The sequence below is a fragment of the Mya arenaria genome, chromosome 13 (genome assembly GCF_026914265.1).
Source record: "Mya arenaria isolate MELC-2E11 chromosome 13, ASM2691426v1".
NCBI classification, from domain to species: Eukaryota; Metazoa; Mollusca; class Bivalvia; order Myida; family Myidae; genus Mya; species Mya arenaria.
In genome coordinates this window covers 34,730,726-34,742,605 of record NC_069134.1, presented here as the reverse complement: position 1 = coordinate 34,742,605, position 11,880 = coordinate 34,730,726, and the positions used below count along the sequence as shown (strand labels likewise).

At 34.1% G+C, this 11,880-nt stretch overlaps 1 protein-coding gene across 1 annotated transcript in view; it reads left to right on the top strand.

Annotated features, from left to right (window-relative positions):
• The first annotated feature begins 307 nt into the window (after window positions 1-307).
• LOC128213154 (complement C5-like) overlaps window positions 308-11,880 on the top strand; it is a 46,781-nt gene continuing 35,208 nt past the window's right edge. The window contains exons 1-11 of the mRNA XM_052918705.1: window positions 308-439; window positions 4,193-4,292; window positions 4,929-4,989; window positions 5,237-5,455; window positions 5,613-5,686; window positions 6,410-6,565; window positions 6,932-6,974; window positions 8,868-8,955; window positions 10,296-10,398; window positions 10,915-11,148; window positions 11,566-11,739. Coding sequence (XP_052774665.1) covers window positions 378-439; window positions 4,193-4,292; window positions 4,929-4,989; window positions 5,237-5,455; window positions 5,613-5,686; window positions 6,410-6,565; window positions 6,932-6,974; window positions 8,868-8,955; window positions 10,296-10,398; window positions 10,915-11,148; window positions 11,566-11,739 — 1,314 coding nt within the window. The 5' untranslated portion in view covers window positions 308-377. The remainder of the gene's footprint in view (window positions 440-4,192; window positions 4,293-4,928; window positions 4,990-5,236; window positions 5,456-5,612; window positions 5,687-6,409; window positions 6,566-6,931; window positions 6,975-8,867; window positions 8,956-10,295; window positions 10,399-10,914; window positions 11,149-11,565; window positions 11,740-11,880) is intronic.

Here is an 11,880-nt window from a genome sequence, read left to right as displayed (position 1 = left end):
AGTTTAACCTCGTTTCAGTTTTCTTGAAAATCATTCGGTTTTGACGACTGAACTTTGAACAGCGCCTGGTCTAAGAAATCAAAAAGATTTATATGTGCAATATCTTCGCTTGCAGATAAGCCAGTTTGGAACTCAAGCCTTTGCTTTGTTTACAAACGATTTCAAGCGAAAGTAATCTCACTTTCCTAGAAAACTAATGTTGATAAACTGACATGGCTTATCAGTCGACCTTGCTCTGATTCTTGGAAATCCTAACGCACCACGATCATTTGCTGTCCGGTCGACCAATAGAATTGCGGTATTACCTCGCGAACAAAGAAGCGCAGTTTCTCTAGCGAGTTTACAATCATTAACAGTTTTACACGCGAAATGTAAAGATGGTTGTTGTTCAACTAAGTTTAATTTTGTGTGGAGTCCTGATACCAGCTTGCTACGCAAAGTAAGATCATGTTTTATCAATCTTTATCTTTTCCACTGCAGTTAAAACTGTAAATTGCTATCTTTGTGTACGGAAAAAATGTAGTTCATAAAAATGCGTTTTTAAAGGGAACGATAAAGGTCTCAAATAAAAATACTTCGTAAGGAATCAAGTCCATTTAATTTAGCATCTCCTGTTCATATCTTTTTTCTGTAAGATTGAGCAAAAATTATTTAGGAGCTTTAATATAAATTTATTTCTACTTTAGATTCATTGTTAAAAATGGCATTAAGTTGTATTACTTATTATTTATTGCTTGTATTATGTAGCACGAACTGATAACTGGAACATATTTAATTATTTTACATATGAAGTTTAAAATATGCAATACACATGTATATGAAAAGACTTGAGAGAATCATACACGTTGTATAAAATGAAAAAAAATACAGCATTTTTAAAAAACATGTGAAGCCCAGTGGTTATATAACCAAACATTTAATCTGTAATGTTTGAATGACAATTTTTTTTTTTCAAACTCAAATATATATTATTAAAAGTACATTGGCCATGTTCAGCAAACTCGGCCAATAATACGATACTACATCATAATAATATAACTAATCAGCCCTTCTGCGAATAATACTGTAGTTGTAATCATTTTCACAAGATTGTTTTAAATTGTATGAAGTATAAGTCTGCTGCAAGTAGATCGCGTCGTTATTTTAATTAGCAGTTCATCTTTATGACTTAACTTTTGGGAATCTTAATCATGTTTGCAATAATTTACTTCACTGACAATCAATTTAAACTTTGATCAATAAATACAACTCTAAAACAATACAGTTCATTAATGATATAACTACTTCAACTGATGTACCGGCGTACATCCGATGTGGTTTCCGATAAAAATGGCCAAAGAGCTCCGAATGCTATCTCGCACGACGTCACATACATGCCAATATGTATAATGTCAAACTAACCGATACTTACACTGAGATGCAGTCAAATATCACGTGACCACGTTTGAACGCCCAAGGTGAGATTGGAACATCAAAACGCAAATATTTGATAAAAAGGGTCATCTGATTAAAACCGACCTTTTCCAACGTGCAAAGCTCATGTCCATCTGTGAAGTCAATTTATAAGCTATTAAAGGTAAATTTAATTGATAAAAGTAGAAGCATGAACCTTTGAAGATTGCAAACCATTCGCAACTACTCGCCATTTTTATCGAAAACAACTTCGGATGTATTTGGACGGTTTACATACTCATAGAGTGGTACGTTTAAGTCCGCTGCAAGTAGATCGCGTAGTAATTTTATCTAGCAGTTAAACTTATTGACTTAACTCTTGGGAATCAATGATGTTTGCAATAATTTACTTCCCTGGCAATCAGTTTAAACTTAGATCAATGAATACAACTCTAAAACACTAAATTTAATTAATGATATGATTTAAAAATTTACGAACTACTTCAACTGATGTATTGGCATACATCCGAGGTTGTTTTCGATAAAAGCCGAGGAGTTCCGAATGGAATGCAAACGCCCTAACTTTTATTTATTATTACATAATATCAAGAATTAATTAGAACGAAATAATAGTTAATCAACATGAATCTGTTTATGATAAATAATAAGGCGAACTAATATTTTAACAAGCCTATTTTTCCTCAATACCTTATACCTTTTGGTGATTGATCGGGTATTTTTTTCGGGAGCCATTGTTGTGCTTTAAGAAAATTAGAACTTTCCGCCAATAAGTGATTTGCATCTTCGTTATTTGACGCGTATGAACCAGTACGCTGAATAAAGCACCTTGTGAGGTATTATATTCAACAAAATGGCGATAGGGATCGAAATAAATGCTGCTATCAACAATTAATGTACACGAACAACTGTATAAACTATTGCGTCTCTACAGTATTTTAGTTTAACGCTGTAGAATAGATATATTCATGAACAAAATTTCATTGTGTGACAGCAGAATGAACTTTGGAGAGAACGTTACTTGATGTTGTACATGTCTTTCTGCCTGCTGGAATGCTTTCTTTAGTTTCACTATTATCTAAGCCAATATTTCGGAAGAGAAACCCCGTCAAATAGCTTTCAATGTAAATGATTTTATAACCCAATAACACAGGATTTTAAATGCATGTCAGTAATTGATTAATTTCTTCTTTTCTGGTTAGCTGACACAAACAATTAAATATTGTTGCCCTTACCGTTGACGTCTAATGCCTTTTAAGTCAGACACAGTTCCCTAATAATACAGTGAAAATACAGGAAAAAGCCATGCGTATGCAGTGGGTCGAACATAAATTATCTTTGCATAATTTTAAGTGAGTGGCATGTTCAGTGCGGAACAAAATGGCTCCTCTCGGTGTTTTACCCTATATTTTAGAGGCCGTAACGAAAATGTTATGGAATTCATAAGCTGCCAGACTTTTTGTTTACCAAATGAAAATAGAAAGTTGCCTGAATTCAAAATTAATTAAAAACATGCGGTCTTTCGACGTGTTAGATCTTTCCATAAATTAATTGTTTACAACTTCCGTTATATCATTGTTAAGTTAAACAAACAGTGTGATCGGCTTCGTAGCCGATTCCAAATCTGTTCTTGAATATTCTCCTAAAATAAACATTATGAATGTCAGACATCATATCAAATTAAATCCGAAATCAAAAAGAAAACGTCGGGCTAAGCCTTTTTTAAATACGATTCCCGTTAAAAAAAAGTAAAAATAAATCCGTTTCGTTGGGCCAACTTCATCGTGGTCTTTCTTATTTTTTAGTCACGTGATTTGTTTGCTCTCTTATAGTGAGTGACATGTTTATGGATATACGGGTATGTGGTGTAACCTAATGAATACATAAGACTAAGCACAGGTTGGATTCCCGGGTACTCCGGTTGCCCCCACACCACAAGACCACACTCTCGCGCAACATCGTGCCAACGAGAGTGACTTAGTATAAGCTATCATAGCTTTCTTCACAATCGTTGTAAAATATATAGCGTTTAAATTAAGCACAACTACACAAACTTTCAGGGATCTCTGGTTTGTGGAGTGGAACTCAATGTTAACACCTCAATAGGTGAATATACATACAAGTGCATGGGTTACTGGTATGTGGTATAGATATGTTTAAACTGCACTTAGTAAAACTATAATTACTTCCATGGATTACTGATATGTTGTTTAGAATATAACGTGTACACTACACGAAGCAAAACTAGTTACACTTCCAAGAACTACTGGATTGTGGTGTGAAACCCAAAGTTTACACTTCACTAAGCAAAACTTCATACACTGTTATATGGTAAAGATCCCAATGTTTAAACTACATAAGTAAGATTCATCAGTGGATCACTGGTATGTTGTATTATAGAATCAACCGTTGGGAGTAAAATTCCGCTACACTTCTTGAAACTACTAACACTTTCGTCGACTACTGGTATGTGGTAGAACCGAATATTTACACTGTATTAAATAAAACTATGCACACCCTTCAAGTCGCATGTGGTAGAATCCAATGTTAACACTACACCAAGTTAAACTACACACACTTTTCGAAGATAAATGGTATGTGGTAGTTCCCGATGTTTACACTAAATTATGTCAAACTTCACACTTTAAGGTTTAACTGGAGAAGAAAACAACAATAGTTAAACCGCACTGAGTAAAACTACTAACACTTTACTGGATTTCTTGTGTGTGGTTCAAATCAACGTTTACAGTTAATACTTACTAAAACTATGCACACTTTACAGGGATTACTGGTATGCGGTGACACCCAATGTGTTCCGCCTCAATCACGAGGAAACGGTCGTAGTGGGAGTCCTTGGAAACACGGAAAATAAAAATGTTCAGGTTGGAGGCTTTTTTACCTACGTTTTAAAGAATATATCAGGCAAACATATTCCATCTTCCTTATATTGCTTTGGTGGTTAGCAACGTAACAAGTGTCATCGTTTGCAAACAATCAGGGATATGCTCTGAAAAAGATTGTCATTTGATGAGATGATGACAAAAAACAATATTTCATACAACATGCTTGATTAATGCGAATACCATTTACCAAGATTGAAGTAGGTGTTTAGCGCTTCTGGGATACTTCGTATAGTTCCAATAACATGTTTCATTAATCAATATCTAGCGTGGTATTCAATGTCACTTTGATGTCAAATTTTGTTCACTCTTATATAAACCATTAAAATTTGTATATGATTTATCTTTGACGACTATATGTAGGATCTTAATCATAAGGACACTTTCGTCATGGTAAATTAATTAATACGGTTTATTGAATATCTTAAGTCAAAGACAAACTTATTTAGTTTCATCGTTTTCGGAAAAGAACGATGCTTTATAACCGGTTCGCCAGATTGCTCCTAATTTCAACTGAGACAAATACTGAAAACCAGCCAAACATGGCTCGGAACGTCCTTACCTGTATGGTCTTATTTTGAACGATATTTTGTAACATGAGCTTATTGTCCATTTCAGATCAAGTTACTTCTAGGTGACGTTATAATTGCTCAGGGGCAAGCTTATGTTAAGGGTCAAGGTAATAAATGCTCATGATTTTGTGAGCTGTTTGTATTGAGCCAATTGCTAAGAACTAAGTCAAATTTACCAACGTTGTTAAAAGTATTGCTTTTAATTTTAAAGGGTGAATTATTTTGTCCATTTGTCTTTTTCATCTTTGCCCATAGTACTTTAAAATATGAACATTTGAGTTCAAGCAAATTCAAAGATGCTTTTCGTGTAATGTATTCGTCTCTAATATTAAACCTCAAGACATTGTTCCACAGATAACAGCGATACGATTACCATGAAGGTGACGGCAGAAAACGTCATTCAGTATCAAGAATTAGCCGGACCAAAGAAGAAGGACCAGAAACCAACCCATGTTACAATGGTGGCCGATTTCCCGGATGGCAGCCAGTCTTCAAGAGAAATTGTCATAGGTTACAAGTCTGGCTACCTGATCGTACAGACGGACAAACCACTGTATACGCCTAGGGAAGATGGTATGTCATTATCGATGCAGACAAACAGATTTGCTATAAGTTGCCTGTTTTACAGCATACCACATTAAAGCAAATTCCAAAACGCTTCTTTGCTCACATTCGTGTTAAATTGCCTTCAAACAAAATAACTTACTTAAATTTATTATTATAATTACAGTGAATGTTCGTGTGCTTGCAATGGATGAATCGTTAAAGCCAATTCTAGATCAAAATGTCTACATAGATATTCGAGTAAGTATCATTTGAAATAGATCAGTATCATCTCAGTAAAATTTAAAAAAAAAAACATACATAGATGTTCAAGTAAGTTTCATCTCAAGACGATCAAAATGCTTCGATATAGATGTTTGAGTAAGAATCAACTGAAGTGTTAATACACGCATATAAGTAGCAGAATTAATACGGTGCCAAAAAAATGTTTTATATGTTTATAAATATGACATAATGAGAAGGTCTGATACATTTTCTAATCAACTTAAAATGGTCATGAGATAAATAAATAATTTTATATAATAATCACATATCTGCACTTGCATTGGCGAGCTTGCAGTTACGCACGAACGCTTTCGCGAAAACTTTTTAACGACTCTGCACATTTTGTATCACAAACAATAATCGCACAATTTATTTCTTGGCTCTACTATTTAATTTGTTTTTGTGTATTCACAGAACCAAACTATTTCTTGGAATAGTTTTGAAAACAGATGTTTAAAAAGATAACCCAATTTACTTGGAAAGAAATCTGATATTTTTTTTTTCTACAAGATAAACATGTGCCTAGATACATAGAGTTATCACGTTGTTTGTGCATGCTTCATTGTCAGAAAATGAGTTCATGTCTAGAATTAAAGTGCAAATAAACATCGTCGGAAAACCATGATCTATATGTTTCATAATTGATTATTATATACAGAGAAGGTAAAATGCCATGTTGATAGTTCACCTCTTTTCAAGACACCATCGTCTGATGTCGCCGGTGGTGCAGAGGTGATGACCGTGGACCGGAAGACCTTTACTGGCAGCAAGACCGGCTTTTACCGACACAAGTTCTCACTCCCCCCGTACCCACAAATCGGTGAATGGACCATTAGAGCGTATTTGCCAGGAAAGGTATTTACTCCTTAAGACATTTAAAATCACACATGCACATTACATATTTTAAGCAATCGTAAATCTTGTCCAAGACACTGTGAAAAAGTTAAAAGATTGGTTTCGCTTTCTCAAACAACGTGACCTATATAGAATTCAAGCTTATATAATACATGATCTAAATACATGCTTATATCATCTTAGCAAGCTCTTGATGGAGAAGTTGCCAAAAGAAACTGTCTAGAACAATCCTTAGAAACCAGCTTATTTCATAAAACACAACATTTTAATTTTAATATCCTTCCTCAGTTAACAAATTCTTCACAATTAAACCATTAATAGAACAAATTTGCTGATATATTGATTATTCTTGATTTTTTTTTTCAGTACGATACAGAAACAATTGTTCCATTCGAAGTGAAAGAATTCGGTAAGGAATACTTGTTGTCCGTTTCACTTAATGATGTTCGTGTTCTTACTATTACAAATTAGACAACTTCTTATGTATAAGCTATTAAAATGAAAATATATTGTGTATTTTTCCATATACTTCTATTTAACCATTCCGCTACGTTTTAATTTTTCATGATACGAATAGTATGTATAGTATTATATCAGGAAGAAGATTCGAGCCGTAGTACTCACTTATAAAGTAGAGCAAGTGCGCTTAATTTCGAGGATAGAATAAGTGCATTTTAATTAAAAAAAATCTAAACACCTTGAAATGCACGGAATTTACATTAATTACACATTTTTATCGGTATCTTTTGTGTTGCTAAGAATAGCGTCGCCAAGTTCTCAAAGTCAAAAAGCTGTTTAGACATTGACGAAGAGAAGACATACAATTCATCAACCGATCCGCTATAAACTTCTTCGTTTTCAGTACCTAATGACAACAGCAGATCATGAAAGTAAAAACACGTCCGAATACGCACTTTACAGCAGGTCATCAAAGTCAAAGAGGTGTCTTATAATTGACAAATTGAAGTTATACAATTCAAATGCCTACGGTCATGAAACTGTTTCAAGTTTCAAGACCTAAATACAGTATTAAGCAAAAAGATACAGATTTAGAGCGTTAAGTAATGCGCTTTCCATTCACAACACATGTGTTAAGAAAATAAATTAATATCTGAAGAAAACAGATTTTTCTTGTCAAATTTGAACGCATCTGCTGCAATTTATTCGTGAATATTATGGTACTCGATTCTCATTCGTGATATAAAGATGATTCGTAATGAGCAAGAGTGTACGGTAGCAAAGGGGTGACACGTGTAAATACAATTATCTCGTGATCACGACTTAGAAATAACTAAGTCATGGGATCAAGATAGATTGTCGTGGGGTCGATTCTCCTTCGTGCATATGGTAATCTAGATGAACCGAAACACTCATAAATGTACGGTGGCATAGCGGTGATACGTTTGTTGTTGTTTTTATCTCTTGGCAACGACTAACTTACTCATTCCAATGACTTACTATGTTGAAACCACGACTTAGGGGTAAGTCACGACATACTTAAAACGTGGGAACGAATTGGCAAGTCGTGGCCACCAGATAAAAAAAGATCCCACATGTCACCTCTTGACATGTGTGTTACTGCGTGTGTTTTTAATTATCAAAGTTTTCAAAAAATAGTGTAGATAGTCTTCTTTGTCAGTGCGGGGAAATTGAAGACACTTTCCACAACCTATACCGATGTCCACTTTATAGTGACATAAGACTTACACATTTGATTAATTATCTTTATTAAGACCACTGTCTCTCCAAAACCTTCTGTCTGTCTGGTTCGACGGTATTGACCAGCCGAATTTTACTTTCTTTAAACATGCCCATGCCTATATCTGTCAGTCCAACAGATTATGAGCATGTTCTACTAAATACGAACAGAACTCCGGTATCTACCTCAATTCTGTTTGTCAAACCTACCATCTGTATGCATCTTGTTTGTCTATTTTGTATTGTCTAACCGCTTGTATTCCATGTACACTCGAAGAAAACAGACGGGGTATTTCGATATCATTGGTGTCGTTGAGAACATTGTTAACCGTAAACCTAAATCCTTAAACCTCGTTCATAATTCAAACACCGTTCAAAATATTCAAGTATTATTCAATCTCAGTCTCAGCTCAATTTACACACACATATATATATACCATTGTTTTATAACCGTATTTTTGTATAGAATTGTATATTTTACAATATTTCTGAGACAGGTAATTCTAGAGCAAGATCTGTACTTGATAAATTGATGTAGAACTGTTGTTTTTTTTGGAATATTGGCCTAATTTTAATCAACAAAGTTGTATATAATATTTTGCAGTTTTGCCAACGTTTGGAGTGAAAATAACGAGTAGCGACGAATACATTCTGGAGGACATGGAAGAGGTTAAAGTGAAGATTGACGCTACGTAAGTACACATGTACCATGGTAGAGTTTCACCTTAACATTTATTCCAATATTGAAACGGCAACAGATATGAGCAATTAGTAGCGTGGATATAAATTACATCTCTGTTCATTTATAATCACGCGAGGTATGGAACGCTGGCCTTACAACAGTATACAAAGCAGTGATCTCACACTAGTTTCTTACTTTGAAGTTATACAACCTGCTTTTCGCTCTCGTTTATATTTTCAATGACTCAGTAACTCGTGTAGTGTGAACAGAACCACCATCTTTATTGTGATCAACTTTTTTAACTAGTACTTACCTAAATAGGTATTAGACGATATAGGTATTATACCTTTTCTATGTACATTTCAAAACACAAACTGTCGATAAATGGCGATGTCGAATGAATAGTCATATAACGATGCTTGTGTTAGAAGAAAGAGAGACAAATGCGTTGCACTTGTTCCGCCCCTTTAAAAAGGAACTGAAACAATTTAGACCTTTTTAATTGATTTGAAAGGCCTTTAATCATGTTTTGTCATCATTATATAGTGTCATTGCTAGCAGTCTGAATTAGAGAGCTCTTCAAATCAATTGAAGGCAGCAATAATTCATTTAATAAGTGATACTACGGCGAGGGTGCATTGAAATACGCGACGAAAAAAAGACAATACCTGTTTGACGAAGTTCTTAAGAGGTAATATTAATCTAATGATATTATCGGTCCGCTTGCACTTCGATGAGGATGGGAAATGATGCGGAACAACCCGGTAGGCCCGTTGTAACGAGTTGAAAGATGGGTAGAACACGAACTGGAGAGAATAAGATATTCGCCTAAAATAAGCCCTGGTTATCATGAACTAAAAATGATATCTATATAGAATAGTTTGCTTAACACATTTCATTTCACGGTGAATCTGCATTATACATTATAGATGAGTCATTTACGTTTTTTGTTGTTTGTTTGTTGTTGTTTTTGTCTTCTTCATGTTTTGGGTGGGTGGGATGATGGATGATCTTGAAATTATGCGTATAAATCTCACTCTTTTACTACTAAAACACATCTTTTATTTTGCCCGAATGTTTCAATACTTATAACTGCGTATGCGTTTAACGCTGGATGACCCTCTTAATAAAACCAATGTTAATGGTTCACAGGAAAGTAGATGGTCGTTTTCGTTAAATAAGAATCTGACAAGCGCATCCATGCGCGGATACATTAGCGTAATCACTATTTATTCTTACGTCAATGAAAATGATCAAGACCATTAAACAGGTGAATAATGGACTAATCGTAAGAAATTTGATTTCATTTTAATATGTCTGTAAACTATCTAAAAATTATTATGTTTCCAGATATGTGTACGGTAAGAAGGTACAGGGATCTGCGGGACTGCAGTTCAGCATTGTGGAAGATAACGGAGCCAAGAATGAAGTCTTCACTAAAACTCGAAATGATGTAAGTTCTTATTGACTGCTGAATACTTAATTTTACAAGGATTTTATTTCGCTTGTAATTTCTATTCTATTTTATAGAAAATGAAAGGATTTCGTCATCCACTTGTCTTTAAAACAGGGCCTAGTGGTGAATAAAACACAAACCAATAAAAGCATTGATGGATCTTTAGTACATTGGTATTTAGAAGAAGAAAACATGTTTCCCTGAGTCGCCTGTCTGTCTTATCGATTTTCATTATTCTTGTGTTACCGTTTTTTTGTTGGTACACACGAATATTTTTACAATACTTTAGTATAGTGTATGCATTGATTTATTGGTGCATTGTAGATCATTATAAACAATTAGATAGATTATGAATTTGCTATTTTTTATCCGTTTTCGATACGTTAACCCATGAAAAAACGTATTATATTACAAGGTTCAACATATTTTTTCATCATGATAACACTCTTTGTATTTTTAAAATAACTTTAGGATAATGATTAGGGATTTAAGTAACTTATACATTTTTGATAGCTAATCAACGGCTTGACTGAATTTACTATCGACGTGGGTGACCTAATAGATGCACGCGGAGGAGGTTTTCCAGAAAATGCACGCCTGCTCCTTGAGGCTGACGTCATTGAGGATGCTACTGGGAAAGAAGAGAAATCATCAGAGGATTTCCTTGTATTCACAAAGAGTCCCTTCCGCTTTGATCTTTCAAGGTCAAAGAACACGTATAGACCTGGCATGAGTTATTATTTAAAGGTAATGTGTTTGCCATATTAATTAAGTAGGTCTTGCCTTCACTTGACCTATACATCTCAAAACAAAATTTCGACAAAAATATAACTTCTCTTATCTTCCTGATGTCAACGTATCATTTTTATCCTGAATTTAAAAGATTATCAGAAAAGTCAGTATAAATATCTTATATCTTGATTTTAGAAAGAATTACAGTACTGGCATAGGTTTATTTATAGATTATTAACAGCACATTTGTCTTGATATGATACAAATTCGAAAGAATGTTACCCGTGGTCTTTGGAACAGATAATATTAAAACTTAAATAAACATACTTCATCGTACTTGTCTTAAAGCAAAACGGTATTATGCCTTGTGTTTTTGGAAAGAAAAGATGAGATGACTTTGTACTTTATGGCTTTATACCTTTTTTCGTTTAGATTGACATGACCTTCGTTAATGGGCGAACAGCAGCCAAACAGAGAATAAAGATTCGTTATTACGAGGAAAACGAAGAAAAACAAATGGCTAAAGATGAGTATATCACAAATGACAAAGGACAACTTATGGAACCTGTTTCAACAGGAAATCACCAACAACAATTGCACTTTCATGTAAATAACAAGTACATTGAACTTAATGTTGTTGTTTTTATTGAAGTATGAAATCATTCGACAAATACACTGAATGGAGACACTGTCTTTAAAGATAAATCATAGAAAAGAATATATCAATTGAAAACTTTTTTTGACAAT